At 35.9% G+C, this 24,924-nt stretch overlaps 1 protein-coding gene across 1 annotated transcript in view; it reads right to left on the bottom strand.

The window, feature by feature from the left end:
- Window positions 1–24,924, bottom strand: part of Rnf130 (ring finger protein 130) — a gene marked incomplete at its 5' end in the record, with an annotated part of 61,225 nt that overhangs the window by 26,269 nt on the left and 10,032 nt on the right. Inside the window, one exon of the mRNA XM_015506411.2 lies at window positions 14,700–14,950. Within this exon, the coding sequence (XP_015361897.2) occupies window positions 14,700–14,950 (251 nt within the window). The remainder of the gene's footprint in view (window positions 1–14,699; window positions 14,951–24,924) is intronic.

The raw sequence follows: 24,924 nt of genomic DNA, 5'->3' as shown, positions 1-24,924 counted from the left end.
CTTTTTTTTTTTTTTTTTTTTGGTACCAGCAATTGAATCCAGGGGTGCTTAACCACTGAGCCATATCCTCAGCCCCTTTCATCTGTTTTTTCATTTATTCATTCATTCATATATTTATTTTGAGACAGTTTCTAAGTTGATTAGGGCCTAAGTTGCTGAGGCCGGCTTTGAACTTGCAATCCTCCTGCCTCAGCCTCCCAAGCCATGAGATCATACACATGCACCACCATGCCTGGTTTAACCCATACATATGTAATCACAGTTGAACTTCAAGTAATTATACTCATCCTGTACAATATGAAAGCCTTATACAGTATACTTTGATTCCCCTCTTGGCCTTTGTGTTATTGTTGTTATCCATTTTACTTATAAATAAATTTAACATACTCTACATAGTTATTATATTTCAATTATCTTTTTAAGTCATTAAAACATACATAACATTAAATTTGCCATCTTAACCATTTTTAAATGTACAGCTTAGTGAGTCAAATATACCACTGTTGTGCATCTCAAACTCTTAACCTTACAAAACAAAAACTATATGCATGAGATAGCTACTCCCCAATCTCCTTTCCTCCAGCCCTTGGCAACAACCATTTTACTTTCTGTTTCTATAATTTTGACTATTCTAGCTACCTTATAAGAGGAATCAAAGTGTTTTTCTTTGGCATATTTCACATTGCATAAAATCTTCAAGCTTCATCCTCATTATAGCAAGTCTCAAAATTTCCTTCCTTTTTGAAGGCTGAATAATATTCTGGTTCTATGTATATGTGACATTTTATTTATCCACTTATCTGTAGATGGGATCTTGAGTTGGGCTACTTCTGCCTTTTGCCTATTAACAATTATGTTGCTATGAACATGGGTAAAACAAATGATCTATTTGAGTCTGTTTTCTACTCTTTTAGGTATGAAACCAGAGTGGAGTAATTGCATCATATTAAAATTAATGCTGAACATTTTGAGAAACTGCCATATAATTTTTCACAGCAGACACATTGCTTTACATATGTACCGGCAATACACGAGGTTCTAATTCCTCCAGATTTATGCCAACTGTTATTGGTTTTTTGTTTTTATATTAGCCATCCTAATGGGTGTCCAGTGATAACTCATATGGTTTTGATTTGCATTTCCTTAATGATTAGTGATATTAAGCATTTTTTATGTGCTTATTGGGCACTTATATTTTCTTTGGAGAAGTATATATTTATTCTTTGGTCTATTTTTAGTTTTTTTTTTTTTTTTTTACTGTACTACATACAGTACAGTAAAAAGTTCTTTAACTAAAGAGTTCTTTAAATATTCTGGATATTAATCCCCTTAAGATTTGAAAATATTTTGTCCTATTCAATGGTTGCCTTTTTGTTGTTTTTTTTAATGCATAGATGTTTTTATTTTTTATGCAATTTTATTTATTTCATTTTTTATTACAGAATTCTAGTTACACATAGAAGCTGGGTTCATTTTGACAAAATCATAAATGCATGGAATTTGATTTACTCCATTTCAGTCCCCATTTTCCCCACTTTCCCTCCTCTTGTCCTCCCCCTATTCTCCTTCCTCTATCTTACTATGCATAGATGTCTTTAATTTTGATGTATGTACTTCACTGTATCAATTCCTCCTCATTTCCTTTTGGTACCAGAACCAAGAAATCAATGCCAGATTCGGTGTTACAAAGCTTTTCTCCTACATCTTATTCTAAAATTTTATAGTTCTGGCTCTTGTGTATAGGTCTTTGGTCCATTCTGAATTAATTTTTGTAAACAGTGTAAGAGTTCAACTTCATTCTTTTGCATGTTGACAACCAGTTTTCCTACCACTGTTATTAAAGACTTTCCTAACCCCAATGAATGATCTTGGCACCCTTTTCTATTCTACTGGTATACAGATCTGTCTTTATGCCAACACCAAACTGGGTTGATTGTAACTTTGTAGCACAATTTAAAATTGGGAAGCATGAGACCTTTAACTTTTCCTTCTTTTAAAAGAATTTTTAGCTATTGAGGATCTCTTGAGATTTCATATATATTTTAGCATGGATTTTTCTATTTTGGAGGAAAAATAGCATTAGGATTTTGATAAGGACTTCAATGAATCGCTGGATCAGTTTAGGTAGTACTAACATCTAAACAATTTAGAATATTCAATTCATGAACACAGGGTTTCTTTGCATTTACATGTTGAGCATTCATACTCAGAAAATCTGAAATCCAAAATACTCTGAAATCATGTGCTCAGAACATTTTGGATTTTGGAACATCTTGAATTTCAGATTTTTGGATTAGGGATACTCAACCAGTAAAATGTATGCAAGTATCCTCAAATCTGGAAAACTCCGAAATCTGAAACACTTCTGGTCCTGAACACTAAGATAAGGGCTACTCAGTCTGTATGTGCATCTTCTTTAATTCCCTTAAGCAATATTTTTTAGTTTTCAGGGTGTAAGTCTTTCACCTCTTTGGTTAAGGTTATTGTTCAGTATTTTATACCTCTTAATGTTATTGTAAATGGGATAGTTTTATTTCTTTTTTGGACTGTTCATAGTTATTGTATAGAATATACTTGAAGGTAGGTGGATTTGATGTGGAGTGTAAGACAAAGAGAAGGGGGGTGTAGATAACACCATGGTTTGGGGCTTATGCTGCTTAGAAAAGAAGAGTCATTATTTATTTATTTATTTATTTATTTATTTATTTATTTTAAATATTTATTTATTTTTTTAGTTATCGGCAGACACAACATCTTTGTTGGTATGTGGTGCTGAGGATCGAACCCAGGCCGCACGCATGCCAGACAAGCACGCTACCGCTTGAGCCACATCCCCAACCCCAAGAGTCATTATTTAATGACTTGGGAATGATGCAGGGAGAGGTTTGGAAGTAGAAAGTGAATCTACGGCCATACCATCCTGAACTTGCCCAATCTCATCTGGAAGTAGAAAATGAAAATTCAGTTCTGAATATATACTGTTTCCTCAACTCTTTGGATTTCTCCCATCCCCCATCCCAGTCTTAGATAGTTTCCACACATATGGGTTGATTAGCACTCTGGAAAATATGCAAGATAGTTGGACTCTGTAGATATCAGGGTGTTCCCCCCACCCCCATACATTTCTCTTCTCTTCATTACTGTGCTCTAAGAATACCAGTCAGGTTGTTCTCCTAGATCTCAGATCTGTTCCTTCCAAGGAAAAAGGCTACTGTATTCTGCCATGGCCCTCTATATAGTCACCTCGAAACTCTCTCAAGACATTTAAAATGAACAATCCTAGGATCATCTCATTTGTCTTCCATTTTTCAGGAATTTCTGTCCGTTGCTGCCTGATATCTAATGTTTTGAAGTTGTTTTCTTATTAACTGTTTCAGACAAGAGGGCAAACCAAGTCCATTTTTACATCTTAGCCCAAAGCAGATGTCTCTAACCATACTTTTATATTTAAATGCCATTTTTAAAGGATAAAATTGGGTTATTTGTCATACAGAACATCCCACATTTTAAATTGTCAGATTCTTCTTGGTGTCATTTATTTGGTCCATTTCTTAGACAACTGTTCTTAGGTTCAATTGCTTTAGCAAGAATAATTCCTACCAAGTGATATCCTGGTAATATGAAGCATGATTAGTGTATTCAGGTTTTGTCAGCCTGGTCTATCCATTTTAAATCTCACATGAATTTTATGTCTGATTTTAGCAACCATGGATTATCTCTAACTAAACCCATCATTTCAATAATGATTTTCTAATTCCATAATTCATTTATTACTTGAAATTCTTCTATAAAAAGTTTTCCCTCATGAACTGATTACCATTCAATAATCTGAATAGAAAAACCAGAATTTTTTCAAAACTCTGATTTTTAGAGTAACAAGTTGGTCCTCTAACAACCTCTAGTTTCAAATCACTTGCAGTTTTTATTCATTACACGCTATAACTGCCTCATTTGTGGATATGAAGAGGTCCTTTAAGAGGACAACTAAATACTTATACCACCACCACTATAGTCTTAATACCTTCTTGGTTTTATGACAGAAGATCCACTTTATACATTTTTAGCTGTAGGTATGTAGTAATTTCCCCAAGGATCCCTAGGTTCCTCTATGTAGGAAGTGACATTTAAAGACAACCCTAGAGCAGTCTAGGGTGAAATGGGGTAAGGCAGAAATTCATTATTTTATTGAGGATGTAAAATAGCCATTTTTTGTCTTTCTTTTTTTGTGTGTGGTGCTGGGGGAGGGTCAAACTCAGGGCTCACACATGCTCGGGAAGTGCTCTGCCACTGAACCCCCAAACAGTATTTTCCCAAATTCTGCTATTCCTTCAGAGTTTATTGTCATTCTTTTATAAACAGGGATATTCATTGTTTCTAAATTGTCATGGCTATGGACAGAGAAACTATGTTTTTGAAAAAAGAAAAATAAGCTGGGTATTTATACTGTTATCTATAATTCAAAATAAATAAAGTTATAGAGTTATTACTTAATTTCAGCTTTTTTCTTTTAATATTTTTTAGTTGCCAACGGACCTTTATTTTACTTATTTATTTATATGCAGTGCTGAGAATCGTGCCTCACACATGCTAGGCAAGTTCTCCACCACTGAGCTACAACCCCAGGAAGGTAAATGGTCAAAGGGAAGACTAGGACAAGCTTTGAGAGGTTAAGACTTTTGAGACACAACCTCAATAGGGATGAGGGTGGGGGGGTCCTCAAAGGTTAAACTGCTTTACCACCCATGGCCAATGATTCAATCAGCCATGCCTATATAATGAAGCTTCTATAAAATCCCAAAAGGACTGGATTTGGAGAGTTTCTGGATGGCAAAGGTGTGGAAGGTGGGCTGTAGCATACAAGGAAAGGGCTCCATGTCAATTCTAACATAATCTTATACTTCGGATCTCTTCATCAATAACCTTCTAATATTCTTTATAGCAAACTTATTAATAAGTAAATGTTACTCTGAGTTCTGTGAACAGCTCTAATAAACTAGTTAAATCCCAGGAATGTCTTATGATCTATACCCTCCTTCATTCACTCTCTTTTCCCTATCTTTCTTTTTCCTTTTTGTGTCAAAGGAAAGCTGTCTCCCTGTGCTCCAATCTCTCCTTTTAGCTTTCCACATACCCTGCTTATTAATATCTGTCTTTGTGTTCAGGTTTTCCCTCTTAAGTAGCAAGCTCCCCATGTCCCCTGCAAGTCTTTTCTATCAGGAAAAATCTTTCATCACTCTACTGCTGAAGACCCTTGGTTTGACTTCTTGTTTCTTAGGGAATAAAGTTTAAATTCCTTAGCATGTGATTCAAGCCCTTCATAGTCTATGTTAATTTCCTCATCTAATATCGGTTCACGGTTCCCAGCCTTCTCCCCACTATTCCTAATGTTCTGCCATTCAACTCTCCTGTCTCCTTTATCTATCCTCAGCTCTGTGGAAAATGATCACTTTGCCTAACTTTCCTCCCAGTCTCTGTCTGCTGCAGGCATATTCTTTGAACTTCATCTCAAGTATCACTACCTTCTCTGTGAAGTGTCCCTGACTCACCTGGAGTAATATCATTTTGCGCCTAAAGAGAAACACTTATACCACACAGAATTTTGATGATGCTATCTGCCTTCCCAACAGATTATAAGCAAAATAATAAACTCAGTTCAAACACCTATTCTTTCTAGTTTTTTTGGAACTGTTACTCCCTAATAAACAAAATTCATTCTATCATACAATAATAACAAAAGTAGTTGCCTTTTCTTGACCATACAATCCTTTTCTAGAGGAAAAGTATGAATGGTATATGTAATACTCCTACTTATCCCACCAATTTAGAAGGAAAAAACTTTGAACCCATATTTTTCAAAGATTTAAATGTATAAATGCAGAGTACTAGCAAGTATTAGCTTCCCCTGATACAGAGACATTTGGTATATTTCTATATTTTGACATGCAAGTGCATTCTCAATTGACTACTCACTAAATCTTTTTAAAAATATTTTTTAGTTGTAGATGGACACAAAACCTTTATTTTATATATTTATTTTTATGTGGTGCTGAGGATTGAACCCAGTGCCTCATATATGTGAGGCAAGCGATCTACCACTGAGTTAACAAACCCAGGCCTTACTGAACTTTTGAAGTGAAAACAGGTAATAAAGTTATATTTCATTTTGCTAACCTGGAGACATTTATAAGGTCTAAGATACTATATCCACATGTTAAAAAAGTTCTTGCAAAAAGTTTTTAAAATATCTTAAAAATCATATGGTAGATGCTAAGGTGTCATCTTTTGCCTTCAGGCAGATCTTCAGCATTACATAAATTAATAAATAAAATAAGGATATTGTGTTATATAAAAATTAACTGTAAAGTTATTAAGATTAAAGTTAAAGCCCAGCATTCTTACTTTAAAACTGGTAAAACTGACTTGCTGGATGTTTAAGGCCAAATTTAAATATTAAGGTTAAAATAAAGGAGCCAAAAAACCCAATATTTGGCTCTTGCCCTCTAAGTCAGCCTGAACCCAGGACAGGGAAAAAGCTTTGCAACTCCAGGCCACATAACCTCCCGATAAGGGAGATTAATGAGACCACTGGAGAACAGAAAGCCAATGAGTGTACATGCTGCAAAAGAGGAGGGTCATTTAAAAAGGAGACATGCCTGATGCTTCCAAGGGAAGCCAGATGGTCAGCAAGACCTTGACCCATCCTAATGCAGATGACACTAATAGAGCTAAAAAGCCACTCACATGTTCCCCAAGAATGTCCTCCAAGGAAACTCAGCTGACTCTTACCAATAGATAGAAACAAGGTCAGTTTGACCAGCTTGGTCTTAAACACCTAGCAAAAATAGTTAAAACAAAAGCACAGCCATTCCTGGACATTTAAAAAGAAACAACAGTTATTTTAATGTAACTTAAAATGTACACTAGTGCTAGCATCCCCCAAAATAAGTAAGACTGGAGACAACAGAAGAAAAATTCTTAGGCAAAAATGCCTGATAACTACCAATAAATGCCAGAAGTTTCTATTCAGTTTAAGGTCTACAGATCTTCTTACATAGGTAGGTGTAATCAATGTTTATTAATATAATTATCTAGCCCTAAGTAACAAAAGGATCTTTACTGAACACAGAGGTCATGCCAAAAAGGTATTTTTACAAAAACCAGATGACATTAACTAATTTAACTAAATGTTGTGTCTACATTCCTGATAATTCTGACAATGTTAAAGATTTATGTTCCCTAAAAAAGTGCCTTATTAGGCTTTGTTAGGCCTTGTTATTGGGACATTTTCTCAGGTCTTCCGCCTCCTGGTAAACAATTATTAATTTCTGTCATTTTCATGATATTCATGGACAGGTTCCAGATGCTACAACTGCTATTTTGTATTAATCTTACTTCAGCACTCATGTCTTTTTGTTTCTCTCATAGAAGTGCCCACCCCAGGTGAATTTACATCCTGTTCTTCCTGAGCCAGATTTTTACCATGGACTCCTTGACCCACTCGGTTTCTAAAAAGGGACTCCAAACTGCTTGCCCACTGCACATCACCCCCTTTCAGCTGGAAGTAGCAAGAACGGTCATCGCCCTTTTCCCTTACAGCAGTTGGAAGTCCCTAATATTAGAGGAAAAATTACGGTAAATGTAGATGTTCGCCAACATGTCTAGCTCAGGAAGATGTACCTGGGAAACTGCTCCCAAGATCACCCTGGGTGATCTCCCAGAAAGAGACACTTGCTTCCATAACCCAACTTATAAGTGGAAAAAAACTCCCTGTTCACCAAAAATTGTGCTTCCCGGGTCCCACTTTGAACTCCTTGACTAAATCTCCAAACTGTCAATAACTCTGAACTATGTAACCTACTATTTTGATGGAGTAAAGGGAAAAGAACACCTGGACTTATTAAAAGGCCAGGCCCCACTGATTTATCAACATAGACGGGCTGCCTCCATTTTAGTTCCCCTCCTAACTGGTTTGGAAATAGCTGGATCTACTGCTTTAGGAACTGCAGGTCTTATCACAAACTCTAAAAATTTTAAGTCCCTCAGCCATCAAATAGATATAGAAAAACTAGGAAAACTAGAAAAGTCAATCTCCAAACTAGAGGTTTCACTAGACTCTCTGACAGAAATAGTCTTACAAAACAGATGAGGTCTAGAATGGTCTCTTTCTGAAACAAGGAGGACTTTGTATGGCTCCAGGAGAAACTTGTTTCTATGCAAACCATTCTGGGATAATAAAGGACAGTTTGGCGCTTGTGAGAAACAGGTTAAAGGAAAGAGATGAAGCACTAGAAACTTCAGGCAATTGGTTCCAAAACCTATTCTCATGGTCCCCTTGGTTGACTACCATCAGTTCAGCTGTAGTTGGGGCCCTAGTCCCTTCTCCTGATTGGTATTACTGTAGGACCCTGCCTCTTAAAAACCCTCCTAAACCATATACACAAAAAAATGTAGATGAGGTCAGACTTATGGTCTTGCGAGCCCAGTATAGTTCCTTAGACACAGAAGGATAAAAACAAAAAAAAAAAAAAATTGAGGCCTAATGATGTGCAAGATTGACATCAAACCTACTAAAACCAGTGGGGAATGTGATAGTAGGAGCAAATGTGACTCCATTTTGTTTTATGACTTCATCCTGTAAAACAACCATGCCAAGTAGAAGAGTCATGACTGGAGTAAGATGTTCTTTTCCTTTTGCTAAAGAAACCTTTAAGAACACGGAACTACCTAATGGGGTATTGTTTCTGTAACTAGGGTAATGGGGCTCTGTTTCTGTAACTGGGGTGACTGGGCTAACTGTGATTGGTTAGGCTTCCCTCCACTTGACTGCACTCTCCCGCTTTTGTAACCTGGCTTGCTTGCATTGGCTAGACCCCCTGAACATCCCTTTTGCGGTTTTCAGGCTTATAAGGAGTGCCCTTGCAATTGTTCAGGGCTGATCAGGGGAACAGCTTTATGTTCTGGTCAGCCGCCACCGGTGTGCTTCAATAAAGGCTTGATTCAATTATACGTGAGTGGTCTGGAAGTCAGTTTATGAAACCCTGGGACAAAGCTTTAACTATAACATATGTATTTTTACAAGAAATCTTTAAGATATTCTAAACTCCATTAGGTAGGCTGTGAAAATTTATGTATCTGCCCTTTTCTTCAACAGCAAAATAAAAATTTTATTGTAATTTTAGGAATCAGATTTGACTACTTTGGGACTAAAAGTGCAATATCAATCATGGAATTGTTGAAAAAAATTAACAATTTTCAGAAAAATCCTTGGGCACACTTTCAATATAAAAGCACCAAACATTTACCCTTTTAAGTAAAATAACTATCGCTGACTTAACTTAAAAAGTGACATTACATTTAAGTTTAACATTAGCCATCATCTGAGCTATCTGTGCCTAAACAGTATTCTGATGTATTGAAACAGTTTTTCAGGAAGAACAAACCACAGACACTTAAGCGGTAAACTAAAAGCCAAAGCAAACTAAAAGCAAAAGCGTTAGATTTTTATATCACATGTAAAATGGTCTGAAGTGTTACCATTGTGCTTACATTGTGATTAGAAAACTATTTACAATATGTAGCTCTCCCTAGTAACATATTCTGTAGAATAACTGCTTCATTATATAACATTTTCTTGGGGAAAATCAGAGTCTTTCTTAACTCACTGTTTTTCCTTGGTACTAGTTCTGGCCTCTCTTTTAAAATAGACAAATGTTTCAAACAGTCAAGTTGCTGCCACCTGCTTATTAAACTTTAATAAGCTAAGCTTTTTAAGTCACATAAAAATTTCATCAAGCATTTCACAATGTTAGGGAAAACGGAAGGAAGAAAAAAGGTCAGAACATCACTTTCCACTGAAGCACTGTCTGGAGAGGGATGCTTTGAAAGGAGCCACAAAACAAATGCTAGGGAAACAAGCCCTGTTTATGGCCAGTGCCAGATGGTGACTGCATTTACTCCTTCATCTCACATAGGCCTCTTACTGGGTGCTAATTAAAGCACTATCTTTAAATAGCAGGCTCCCGGGACAACTATGAGTTTTTTCCAAAGGTCTCTGGAAGTGCTACATTCAGCTAATTATTACTATAGGCTTTCTGTCAAGCAGCTCTTCCTCATTTTATTTTCAGTATTTCATATGGCAACGTATTTTTTTAAAAAAAACTTTAATCTGTTTTTTATTTTAAAGTCATATGGCATTTATAATAAGGAAAGAGGAGGTATGCTATCCAGGAACCTTGAGACTTGAGGAAAACGCAGGGTGCTGAGCTCCTTGGGCTTCCTTACTGCTTCCCATATATTCCAGACAACATGCTACAGAAGCCTCCAATCTGGAACTTCCAACAGGAAACAGACAAAGCCAAGAAAAGCCTAATTTCCTCTAGTCAAAGCGCCAGGAAGAAGGTGATCTAATATCAGAAAACTTTTCTGGGCAATACCTATTCTACTCTAGCCAGATGCCTAGGGGAAAATCACACTATTTCTCTTACCCTAGTTCCACCAGCACCCAGTGGGAAAGTAGTCTCCCAACCCAGCTCCTCAGGGAGTACACTGATTTGAAATTTATACACACTCCACCCAACAGTAGAACACAGATTTTTTTTTTATAAGAAATTATTCTTCTAAATTATTTATTTATTTTTATGTGGTACTGAGGATCTAACCGAGGGCCTCACACATGCTAGACGAGCGCTCTACCACTAAGCCACAACCCCAGTCCCAGAACACACATTTTTAAATTAATTTTTTATGCATTTTGATATATCATAGATGGGATATAATTTCTCATTTTTCTGTGTGTACATGTTGTAGAATCATATTGGTCATGCAGTCACATACATACATACATACTGTAATAATGTCTGTTTCATTCCACTTCTTTCCTATTCCCACGTCTCCTCCCCTCCCTTCACTAATCTAAGAAACGCTATTCTTCTCTAGTGCCCTCCCCTTATTGTGACTTAGCATCTGCATATTAGAGAAAACATTCGGCCTTTGGTTTTGTGGCTTATTTCACTTGGCATGATATTATCCAATTCCATCCATTTATTGGCAAATGCCATAATTTATCTGTTCTTTAAAGAGGAGTAATATCCATTGAGTATATATACCACATTTTCTTTATCCATTCATTTATTGAAGGACACCTGGTTCCATTTGACCCAGCTATCCCACTCCTTGGTTTATACCCCAAAGGACTTAAAATCAGCATACTACAGTAGTGCAGCCACATCAATGTTTATAGCAGCTCAATTCACATTTTTTTTAAGTACCCATGAAACATTCATCAAGGTAGACCATATCCTAGATCATAAAACAAATCTTAAGAAACAGAAAAAGAATAGGAATCAAAGTATTTTGCTGATCATAATGGAGTCACTAAGATAACGTGACCATAACACCAAGATAATAAAGAATATTAAACTTTTTTTTTTTTTTTTTGGTATTAGGGATTGAACCCAGGGGCACTTAACCACTGAGTCACATTCCTATCCCTTTCTTATATTTTATTTAGAAACAGGGTCTTGCTAAGTTCCTTAGGGCCTTGCTAAATTGCTGAGGCTGCCTCAGTCTCCAAGCCACTGGGATTACAGGCGTGCTGCTGTGTCTGGCTAAACACATTTCTTAATAACATATGAGTCAAAGAGGAAGTCTCAAAAGAAAAAAAAAACCATAAAACTGAATGAAAACATAACATGTTAAATTAATTAACAATTGAAAATGTGTGGGACACAGATAAAGAAGTGCTGAGAAAAATCTATAGCTCTAAATGCATATATTAGAGGTTTTTCTTTTGTGGTACTGGGGATTAGAACCCAGGGCCTTGTGCATGCAGGGCAAGCACTCTATCAACTGAGCTATATCCCCAGCCCCTAAGTGCATATATTAAAAAAAGAGAAAAGGTTTCCAATAAATAAACTACAAGCTTAAATCTAAAAAGGAAAAGTATAAAACTTTTAGGGAAGATAAAAAGAAAATCTTTGGAATATTTAGGGTTAGGCAGGGTTTTTATTTTTATATTTGACACAAAACACGATTCATAAAAGGAAAAATTCATATATTAAGCTTCATCATAATTAAAAACTTCTGCTCTTTAAAAGACCCAATAAAGAGGTTGAAAAGACAAACTAGAATGTAAGAAAGTATTTGCAAACCACACATCTGAAACTGAGCAGTAAAAAACAATCCAGGCAGAGACATAAATGGACATTTCACTAAAGAGGATGGCAAATAAGCACATGAAAAGATAATCAACATCAGTAGTCACTGGAAAATGCAAATTAAAGCCAAAATTATTAAAATAGAATAAACTACTGATACTCCCAAGTTGGAAGGACATCAAGGGAATTATGCTGAATGAAGAAATCTAAACTCTAGAGGTGAAGCACAATATATCTCTATATACATAGCATTCTTGAGATGACAAAGCTGTAGACATGGGGAACAGATTAGTGGTGGTGAGGGGTTAGGGAAGAAGGTACTATGGTTGTAACAGTAGCACGAGGAATCCTTGCGATGAAACTGTTGTGTATCTTGACTGTGATGGTCACATGAATATAAGACTGCACAGAACTAAAAACACACATACTCTCACATAAAGAGTCCAGTGAATGCAGTAAAATCAGTAGATTACATCCACATCAATTTCTGATGTGGAATACTAACTATAATTATAGTTGTAATACTAACTATAACCAAGCAATATATTATCACTAGAGGAAAACAGATCTCTGCATTATTTCTTACAAATGCAAGTAACTCTTCAATTATCTCAAAATAAAGTTTAAAAAATGCAAAAGGCCAGTATTTCTCAGAAAGTGTACATAATCTGAATCTAATCATGAAGAAACATCAGACAAACTCAAACACAAAATCTGACCCTCTTGGCAAATGTCAATGTCATGAAACAATAAGAGACATGACAACGAAATGCAATGTAATCTGTAAATCTGATCCAATCAAGCTGGGGTTTTTCTTTGCTATCAAAATGGAATTATTGAGCAGTTTTACACAACTTGAAAACTATTTTATACAACTATCTGATCTGTAGATTAGATAGTGCACTGCATCAATGTTAATTTCCTGATTTTGAATAATCATACTATGGTTAAATAAGAGAATGTTCTTGTTTTTACAAAACACACAATGAAGTATTAAAGGTAGGGTGCACCATATCTAAAACTTACTCTCAAATGGTTTATATATTTTTAAACATAGAAAAGAAAATATAGCAAATGTTAACAGCTGGATAATATTCATGAAGGGAATACTTTTGCATTATTCTTGCAACTTTTTGTAAATTATAAAACTTATTAAAATAAAAAATTCAAAAGTAGACAAGATACTTCATAGAGCCTGGCATGTTCATGTTCAATAAACTGTAATTTTCAGAAATTTCAAAGGCTGGGGATGTGGTTCAGTGGTAGAGCTTCACTAGCTTGCATGAGGCCCTGGGTTCAATTCCCAGTACTGCAAAAACAAAAACAAATTTTATAACTATTTTCAGATGAAGAAACAAGTTGAGAAGCTAAATAAATTGTCCAGGAAGAAAATAGGTAAACTGGTAATAAGGTAGGAATTTGAACTCACACCTTTTCCATGCCAAAGTCTATTCTTCTTTTACTAGAATAAGGAGAGATGAAAATTCCAACTCCTCCATGGGAATCCTTATGCACCGATAGAACAAGATCGCGCTATGCAAAACTTGGCTTCTCTCTAAGCAATTCACTTCTTAGTTCCTAAAGGAAAAGTCTAGGACAGGGACAACCCAAACTCAACTCTTAGGATATTACACAAACTAACAAACTCAGAATCATCATCTATCTACACCCTTCATCCGGGGAACTGCCTCTACGTAGTCTTTATTCATTAAACCAAAATTCATCGAGCCCTTAGGATGTGTAAATTGACAAAATTCTAAAATGACCATTCAGAGACAAATTCTAAAATGACCATTTCTTCTACTGTTCTTCCCCACCTCACCCTCATCCCATGTCTGAGTTTAGATATGATAGGAATTTTATTTTTAATTGATTTTTTCCTCCTGAATAGATAATACATAGTTCAAAATTTATGTGGGAAAAAGATTAAAATAGAAAAGGGTATAGAATGAAACCTCCTCAATCCTCCCAGCTCCCCTCTCTTGTGACAACTAAAGTTACCATTTTAAAAATACAACTTTGACCTGTGTAACTCTACATCATGTACAACCAGAAGAATGAGAAGTTATACTCCATTTATGTATGATGTGTCAAAATGCATTCTACTGTCATGTATAAAATAAATAAATTTTTAAAAATACAACTTTGTGATATTTCTCCAAATTAATAGAATTATTTATCTGGCTAACCAGAATATCATCAGTGATAACTATAAATAGAACGATTTCCCCTTTTAGGTATTTAAAATATTAGTGTAGATATGTTTTCAATGTATTACAATGACTCTAAGGTTACAGCTTTTTTAAAAAAATATTTATTTCCTAGCTTTTTTTTTTTTTAGGTGGACACAATATCTTTATTTTACATATATGTGGTGCTGAGGATAGAACCCAGTACCCCACACATGCTAGGCGAGCACTCTACCACTGAGCCATAGTCCCAGCCCCTAAGGTTACAGCTTTAATCAAAAAAAATGTTGCAAGATGTGTGATCACAATAGCGCCTATGGATTATAGTTATTGTTGGACAGTTCTGGTAGCTCACCTGGTTCCTGTCACGTGCATTTGTGTACCTGATCTTCTGAATGAAGTAGAATATGAGCCATGCTGAAGAAATAATCATCAAAACAATAAAGGATATTGACACGAAGACTAGAGAACCACGGCTGAAGTTCTTTGGCGGCATCCGAGTTCCAACAGCTATTGTCATTTGTACAGAGATGTTTTTCTCCAGATAACTCAAAATATCCTTACCCCTCAATTCTGTTATCATGACAGCAATAATATCTCCAGTGCCTGTAATGCAAAATAAATATATATATTCAAGCGACATTTAGAATTTTTAGAAAAATAAAATATGTTCCTTAGAAAAACTACAATTTTTGCTAATGGGAAGAATTTATAGATTCAGCTTTTCAACTGAAATGAAGTTGCAGTTGGGTATGCAGTTTCCGAGTGGGACCATGTTGTATAATACCTAAAACTTAGACATGAGGTGTTAAACAACTGCAGTGTTAAGAACAGTGTTAACTTGTCTTAAAGACAACTACATTTAAAAAAGATTATTAAGCCAGCCAAATGTGACAACAGATAATATCACAGCATAATATACAGCCATGGAAATGTGATAAGATCATGGTGGGTTTATATTATAAAACTTTTTCTATCTTAAGTGGTCTTCAGAAAGTCCTAATATCTTAAGAAATGAAGAAAAATACTGTTACATATAGTACAAGTAGGTATTTCTTGCATTCCTGGAGCACCTATTATGTATAAACTGTACAAGGGATAGAAAGAAGCATAAGGCATGGAGCTTTATAACATCACCAAGACTTACAACATATGCCTAGTAACAGAACTACAACAACAAATTGTCATACCTTTTATTAATAACACTTCAAACTAACCTTGGTCCTATATGTAGACCTGGCCCAAATAAGGCTCCTTTCAAGTTTACTCCAAAGCCCTTTTGGAACTCAAGCCCTTCTTGAGAGATTCAAGCTTTAACATTAGGACTAATTTGGCATAAAAAATCTCCAACTTCTAATAGCTGTTTAGAGGTCTGTCACAGCCACAAATAATGCAACTATAAACGTGGTCTTACGTTGCCCTTCTAAGCCCTTTCTAAGCCCTTCTAGTCCTTTCCCTCTTAATTTCCAGAAGCTGGAATACATTCAAGGCAAGTAACTACCTCTCCTGTGGATAGCATAAAATCTCTCTCTCTTTCCTTCTACACAATGGAAATAGCTTCCTAATTTAAGGAAACAGAGAAGCTTGTCTACCACTGATATGTCAGCAACCAACCTTTTATAAAGCTACTTATGGGTACATGCAATCTGACTTCTTCAAAGAACTCTTAAGAGAGATAGAAGTATAGGAGAAGGGGAATAAACATTTTATTTGAGGAAAGAGAAAAGTATAATTATCTATTAGAATATGAATAAGGCTTGTGTATGTAAATGTAAACCACCAAACAAAACAAACAACCGCTAACACTTGACTTTCAAAAGCTTCTTTGATGAGTGTTAAAAACATTTGGCTTTATATGTTTTATATTTAGCTAAAAGAACTATCCTTGTATTACATGTAGTCAAAAGACTACATGTGACAGAAAAAAAATAAAAGAAATTTTATGAAAAATGTAATCCAATGGAATGTATATTTATATATTACCTTATTCAAAATTGTCCCAGCCACTTTATCAGAACAGCAGTTTATCAGAACACTGATTAAAAATCCATAACAAAAAGAAAATGCAAAATTAAAGCAAGCAATAAAATTAACATCTAATTACCTTTCTGAAATGAGTTCTGGTTAGTAATAAATTAGAGAAAAATCATAAAATAATGCTAAGCCAGCTTAAATTTCCACCTAGAAATCTTAGGTTTGTGCTTTTAAATGTTGTTCAACAGGCAATGATCTGTGGTATAAGATACCAGGTATGGCTATAAAGTAACTGAGACGGATCCCACAAACAACATATGACAATCAGTCTCATTGCTTTATAATCACACCAGGTACAAACAGTTTTAGAAATCAGTTCTGAGGCTCCCTCTTGAAGACTCAAGCTGAAAAAGGAAGAGGGAAAGCTGCACAAGTAGCTGAGGGAACCAATCCAGGTAATTTCGTTCAAACAACACTAAATAAATGTATCAACTAATTTCAACAGGAAAGCTGTTTGGGAAAAGAAATGTTTAATTATTTCAACCATCCATTCAATGATATTTATTGAGCACATACTATTATAGAGGCTCCTTTCACTTCTTTATTTTTTAAATTTTCCTTTCTCTTCTTAAATAGACAAAAAAATTCCCCCTCCTTTTCTTTCTTTTGGTACTGAAGATTGAATCCAGGGTGCTCTACCCCTGAGCTATACTATACCCCAGCCCTTTTAAATTAAAATTTTAATTTTTTTCAAGTTCTGACACACATTTCATTTTTTTTTTTAAATTAGAGCTTTATTGTTATACATGTTAGTTGGGTTCATCCCAACAAACTCATACATTTAATTTTTATCTATTTATTTAAAATTTTTTTTTAGTTGTAGATGGACACAATACCTTTATTTTATCTATCTATCTATCTATCTATCTATCTATCTATCTATCTATCTATCTATTTATATGTTATACTGAGGATCGAACCCAGTGCCTCACACATGCCAGATAAGTGCCACAACCCGGCCCCATTTAATTTTTATTTTAAGACGGGTTTTCACTAAGTTGCTGAGGCTGACCTTGAACTTATGATCCTCCTGCCTCAGCTGCCTCTTAAGTAGCCAGGATTGTAAGTATGTGCCATGTGCCCTGCAAAAATTACCTGTTCTTGATGACGTGAAAACTCCATCTGCTCTCAGGAGAGCAAAGAAGAATCATAAGGGACTAGAAACAGAATAAAACACAGGCATAGTTTCATCACCTCAGCACATAGGAGACTGGGAAGAATGATGGCAAAGTAGTCTAAGTCACTAAGATCCAACAAAATGAAAAATAACTGCAACAGATGATCAGAATACTAGTGAAGGACTGAGTTCTTTTTTTTTTTTTTTAAGAGAGAGAGGAGAGAGAAAGAGAGAATTTTTTTTTAATATTTATTTTTCAGTTTTCAGTGGACATAACATCTTCATTTTATTTTTAGGTGGTGCTGAGGATCAAACCCAGCGCCCCACGCATGCCAGGAGAGCGTGTTACGGCTTGAGCCACATCCCCAGCCCAGGGGATGTGGACTGAGTTCTTAATTGTGTTAGGTTTTAAAGCCCTTATAATCTGATGAGTTATATAGGGGACTACTCCTAGAAGAAAGGCCCTGTGTTTCCCCATACCTTAAGCCCGATTTAAGGGTATGTCATTTTGAAATAAAGATTTGGAGAGCCTGGCTAGTTTCAAGAAAAACATTAATGCCAGAGAAAAGTTAACCTTCAGGATAAAAATGGGTTAGGTAAGCAGTGAGTGATTAGTTAAGGGTCAGCTAGAGTGTAGTGATATAAACATTTAAGTAGAGATGTATTAAGTCCTTGGTAAACACTGCTAATAAATCATGGATATAGCTTCAGCATCCCATGCATTTCAACATGTCTGACAGCAGCTATTCATTAATCAGAGATGATTAATGAAATTAAAAACCTATTTGTGGGGATGGGGATGTGGCTCAAGCGGTAACGCGATCACCTGGCATGCACGGAGCGCTGGGTTCGATCCTCAGCACCACATAAAAATAAAATAAAAATGTTGTGTTCACCAAAACCTGAAAAATAAATATTAAAATATTATCTCTTTCTCTCTCTCACTTCTCTCTCTCTTAAAAAAAAAACAACAACAAAAAACCTATTTGTGAGCTGGGCGTGGTGGTGCAAGCTTATAATCCCAGCAGCTTGGGAGGCTAAGGCAGGAGGATTCAGGAGTTCAAAGCTAGCTTCAGCAACATCAAGGTGCTAAGCAACTCAGTGAGACCCTGTCTCTAAATAAAATATAAAAAAGGCCTGGGGATGTGGCTCAGTGGTTGAGTGCCCCTGAGTTCAATCCCCAGTACCCCCCTAAAACAAAAACAAACAAATAAAAACACAACCTATTTGTAATTCCTACTTTTAACTATTTTCTTGAAAAGCTTGCTCCATTGTTATTTTTTAATGGAAATCAATGCTCACTGCTTGAGTGTTATGGTTTGGATCTGGAATAGCCCTAAAAGCTCAGGTGTTGAAACCCCAATGAAGCAAGGTTCTGAGGTGGAGCTTAAGATAATGACTGAATCAGGAGGGCTCTGACCTCATCAGTGGAATTCAAATTAACCCTGACAGCTGGATGGACTACTGGGAGGTAGAAAGAAAGTAGGTAACTAGGGGTGTGCCTTAAAAGGGTTTATCTTCTCCTTGGCCCCATCTTCTCTCTGCTTCCCATCTGCCATGAGATGAGCAGCTTTCCTCCACCACACTCTTCCATCATGATGTTCTTCTTCACTTCAAGCCCAGAGAAATGGAGCCAGTTGACTATGAGCTGAATCCTTTAAAATCTAAATCAAAATAAACCTTTTCTTCTCTAAGTTGTTCTTGTCAGATATTTTGGTCACAACAACAAAAAGCTGACTAACACACCGAATCTGGTTACTTTAATAAATACTCCTATTCTGTTTTTTAATATTTTTTAGTTGTTGATGGACCTTTATTTTATTTATTTGTATGTGGTGCTGAGAATCGAACCCAGCGCCTCATGCATGCTAGGCAAGTGCTCTACCACTAAGCCACAACCCCAGCCCCAATACTCCTTTTCTTTTCTTTTTTATTTAAAATAATTCTCAAACCCACAGAACAGTTTTAATACTATGTGAATATTCATGTGCTTTTTATTTAGATTTGTCAACTGGTAATATTTCATCCTTTCTATATGTATTTAATTTTTGCTGAACCAATGAAGAGTAAGTTGCAAACAATAAAACATTGAATTCCTAAGTACTTCAACAGTATCTCCTAAGAACAAGTGAATTCTAAATGCTCAGAATTCATTTATTTATACTTGAGATATTTAACTCTAATAACACTATTCTTTAATATTTAGTTCATACTGAAGTATCTCTGCACTGCTCCTAGTAATTACTTCCACAATTGTTTCATTTAGTTTTATATCCAGGTTCCAATCAGGGGGCTGTGGGCACTGTCCTTAGTTGTCACATTTTATTAAGTCTCCTTTGATCTAAAATAATTCTGCAGGTCATTTTGGTCCACCGTTCATGACACTGATGTTTCTGAAGAGTTCAAGCCAGAGACTTTGAAAATGTTCCTTAAGCTGGGTTTCCCTGATTGTTTCCTGATGATTATATCTCCAAATTAAACACCTGGTAAGGGGCTGGGGATGTGGCTCAAGCGGTAGCGCGCTCGCCTGCCATGCGTGCGGCCCGGGTTCGATCCTCAGCACCACATACAAAAACAAAGATGTTGTGTCCGCTGAAAACTAAAAAATAAACATTAAAAAAAAAAATTTCTCTCTCTCTCTCTTACTCACTCTTTAAAAAAATAAAAAATAAAAAAATAAACACCTGATAAGACAGCTATGAGGTAATTCTATGTCCTTCCTTCTCAGGACAGTATATCCGGAAGCACATGGCAGGTTTTACTTTTATTGCTGATGGCAAATTTTATAATTTAGTTAATCTTGTAACATCCAGATTTCTCTACTGTAAATGAATGCTTTTCTCTTTTTAATTAATAAGCAATCTGTGTGGTAATACTTTCATATTGTGTGAATAAGCAGTTCCTCAATAGGCTTTCACTCAAGGCTCTTAACATCTGCTGATGTTCACCTCAATTATTATAATGGTATTTGCAAAACTGATTTTTCTAATGCTTTAATTTCACCTACATTTTGTAAAAATGATTCTATAATCAGAGCATTAACAACATTTTCTACTTATCTTTTTTCCTATTAAAAACAGAACGGTTGGGAGGGAAATTTTTCTATAAAACAGAGCCTTACAATTCCCAGCAAAACCTATTTTTCAATGAGGAAAACAGACCAGTGGAAAAATGGACTCCTATAGTCCTGGCTACAGAATTAATTTTGAAGGGCCAAAAACAGGAGCCTCAGAATTAGCCTCCTTTTGGGCTCATGAATCAGAAGATCTAGGTTCAAATCTCAGTCTGATATTCAACGTTACTGAATTTCAGTTTTTTTCTTTCAAAGAAGAAAAAGAACTTAAGACAGATGCTCAGTAAATGCTACAGCTTGGTGAGCTATCCAACTTGTGTTGTTATTACTCACAGAAAGCAAAGGAAGACATTGTGGGAAAGAAACCAAAAGCCCCTACCACAGCATTTGGGACTCTGTTCTTTCTCTTTAATTTCCCCTTCAAGCTCAGGAAGCACTCAGGTACTTGCTGACCAATGTTCTTGTTACCAAGAGGATTCTGGCTTTAGCTCAGAAAGTCAATCTACTTACTTTCGAAGTGCCAGAAATCCCTACCCTCCTTCTTACCTCTTCTGGGAGTAAATCTCAGGGCAAGCCCAGTGCAGCTGCAAAGCTGATTTTAAAGGAAGACCCAAGAAGAGAAAAAGTGAACTGACGCAGGGCTTGCAAAATGGAGAGAGGTGGTTTTAACTTTTTCACTATAAGCGTATATGTTTTCTATGAAAGTAACAACCCTCTATAAAATCTATTTAACAGTTTTTATGCCTTAACAGATGAATTTGTTTCATAAGCTCAAATCACCTGCCGAAGTTTTAAGGACTCTCAAAACTCAGAGACATGTAATTTCAGAAAACTAGCCTTCAAAAAAAGTTCAGGGGGATGCTGCATTCCTACATTAAATGTCTACAAAGATATTTTATAACAGTAATTACTAGCAATGGTATTAGAGTTATTCCTATACAACTCAATGACCTATTTACTTGTCAAACAGAACATCATATGCATTAGGTGAAAAATTAACATTGCTATAAAGTTTTTAAAAAAACTTGCTGAAAGGACAGACAGGTATAATTCAGGGGTTTTCTATGATACTCTGTCATGCTACACATACTGGAAGAACTCTATGCTGTTTGTTTCTCAATGAGTCTAGTCGGCTCATTCAGGGTCTAACACCTTCCCTTCACGTTCACTTCCATTGACTTAATTAAGTCATTCTCAACTGTTTATCTACAATAGTTTTATTTTTTCAAGATGGGCACAGTGTTGCATGCCTGTAATCCCAGTAACTTGGGAGACTGAGGCAGGAAGATTGCAAGTTCAAAGCCAGCCTTGGTAACTTAGCAAGACTGTCTTGAAATAAAAATAAAAAGGAGAGGGGATACAGCTCACTGACAGAATGGTTGCCTAGCAAGCACAAGGCCCTGGGTTTGATTCCCAATATCACACACATATATACATGAAAAGTGTTTCCTCATTTCTTCAAGCCCAGTTCTCATTTTTTCTTTTCACTGATTCCTTAATGAACTCAAAGAAAAAAATATGCTACATTTCATTTTTATAAATTGAGTAGAGCAGTAATTCCAACAGATGTAGTTGACAGGCTATATCAATTATAAATTCCCTGCTGAAATTTGTCAGTAGTTTTGCTAAAACATGTATCTGTTCCTCCTGTCAGTCAAATAAATTTTAAACTCCTTAACCTGATATTTAACACATTCGGGGAGCCAAATGGTCCTCAAGGTAATTGGTAAGTCATGTTTTGATGGACATCTTTTGATTCAAAGAAACTGCTAGTCAGTGTCTGAAATAGTGGCTCCTGCAATTTAAGCAGAAAGGAAGAGTGAAATCAGGGGAAAAAAATTGGAAAAAGATGGAGAAAGAGTTCAAGGAACTGGAAGCTTCAACATCACCAAATGACAGGAGGAGGGGGGAAAATGGGCAGAGGCAATGACCAGAACAGGACACTGGAGTTCAAGACTTGAGATATGACAATTCAGGGAGATGATGAGGTCCAGAGGAGCAGCTGTAAGACAGGTTCTGGTCAAAAGAGAGTCACAGAGTCTTGAAGTTAAAAGAGTTTGGACATGTTATCAATCTTCAACATAATATAAGAAAGGCAGGGAATGTAGCTCAATGTTAGAGTGCTTGGTAAGTGTAAGGTCCTGAGTTCAATCTCCCAGCTCTGCCAAAAAAGAAAAAGACAAACATAATGTAAGACCTGCCCCAACTAAATTAACACTTTTTAGATAGTTGGTTCTATCACTTTTAAGACAATGAGGGTCTTTTTTAAAACTAAAATCTTTGTGAAATGGAGTATTTATTTAGTCTCAAAGTACTGCCCCACAGAATTTTTATTAATTAAAGGGGAAAAGATTAGTTTCATGGTACAAATGCCTGGAGGACATTCATGGCTTTAGGTCCTGTCCTGGGAAAAAACAGCACTGAAAAACTGTATGTCATCTAAGGATGATGCAAAATATGACCGATTATAAGGGGCATCATTACGTTATGTATCATAATGAAAAAAAGCCCTAAAAAAGTGTCAATGAATATAAGAAACCATTCCAACCTCAAGTTGTATAATGCGGACAATGAAAATGTCCACATTACATTACATGTACATTAACAGAACTTCAAATAATCAAAGACATCTTCCCTTGGATCCTACTTCAAGCTTTTTTCCCATACTAACTATTCCCAGAGCTTCATCATTGGTTGGAAAAAAAAATGCACACACACACACACACACACTGAGGATTGAACCTAGAGGCATGCTATCATTAAGTTATCTCCAGCTCTTTTTATTTTGAGACAGTGTCTCTTTAACTTGCCCAGGCTGGCTTCAAACTTGCAATCCTACCTCAACCTTCTGAGTCACTAGAAATATAGGCGTGCACCACTGCACCTGAGAGAAAAGTTAGAAATATTATATTAACCTAGAATTTAGAACTTTGAGAATGAATTGCTGTTCATCCCTGATATACCTCTTCATCCCTGATATTTAGTACGTATTCTCCTATAAACAAAAAAAAAAAATCATAAACAGAATACAACTTCCCAAGTCAGGAAATGATCAGTAATGGATATGTTACATTACATTACCTAATTTCAGAATCTACTCAAGCTTTCCCAATTTTCCCAATAATGTCCTTTGTAGCAGTCAAGATCATAATCACCCAGCTGCACTTGACCATTCCTTTTAGTCTCTGTCAGTCTGGAATAGTGACTTTCTCCTTGATGTTCACAACCCGAACAGTTTTAAAGATCACAGTCTAGTTATTGTGTAGAAGTCATTTCCCCACAGATGGATTCAGGTCATGCACCTCTGGCAGTAACATCACAGAGTGATGCTGTGCTCTTTGCAGTTTATACTACCAGGTGGTGCCCAGTTTTGATCTGTGCTATTACTGATGAAGTTCACTTTGATCATTTGGTCAAAGTGATGTACTCTAGGCATCTGTACCATGAAGCTTCTCATTCCCGCTTTGCAGTTAATAAAAAGATCTGTGGGGAGGTACTTTGCGACTAGGTAAATACTCCACTTTTTCATTAAACTTTCAATTCACTTTTTTACCTTTTAGATAAATATAGATTTATGGTTTCTATTTTATTCAATAGGTTAAAATAGTTACTATCATATATATTCACTTTTATACCAGAATTCCAAATGATACTTGATAAGAAACTTATCAAGTTTAAGAGTTTTTTCATCTTATTCTTTTCTGGACATTAATTTTTAAAGTATTTTTACTAAAATAAAATGCTAGAAATGAATATAATTCTTCCGATTATAAAGAACAGCATAAGAACATCTCCAACACCACATCTGATTATGTCCACAGGGATATAGCCCAAGATTCCAGTATTTTTTTTTTTTAAGTGGCCATGGCACACATTAGCCAACAATGAGCTCACAAGATTAAAGGGTCCCAGGGATTTTTCACTCAAACTCTTATTTATACCAAATCTCCAAGAATCCTTGTTACTTTGGTAAAATTCTTCCATTTTTGTATTCTATTTTCTTCCATTTTTCCTCCCCATGGTACTGGAGATTGAACCCAGCAGCTTACATATATTAGGCCAGTGCTCTATCACTGAGCTGCATCTTGAACTCTTTTTATTTTAAATTTTGAGATAGGGTCTCCTCAAGTTGACCAGGCTGGTCTGAAACTTGGAATCCTCCTGCCTCAGTCTCCCAAGTAGCTGGAATTATAGGCATGCACTGCTATGCCTGGCTTCTTATAAGATGATGATGATGATGATGATGATGATGATGATGATGATAATGATGATGATTTTTGGGTATTGAGGGTTGAACTCAGAGCCTCATGCATGCTAGGCAAGTGCTCTACACCAAGTTATATCCTCAGCCCTTCT

This window comes from Marmota marmota, unplaced genomic scaffold (assembly GCF_001458135.2).
Source record: "Marmota marmota marmota unplaced genomic scaffold, marMar, whole genome shotgun sequence".
Taxonomy (NCBI): Eukaryota; Metazoa; Chordata; class Mammalia; order Rodentia; family Sciuridae; genus Marmota; species Marmota marmota.
This window is presented reverse-complemented; position numbering and strand designations above follow the sequence as displayed.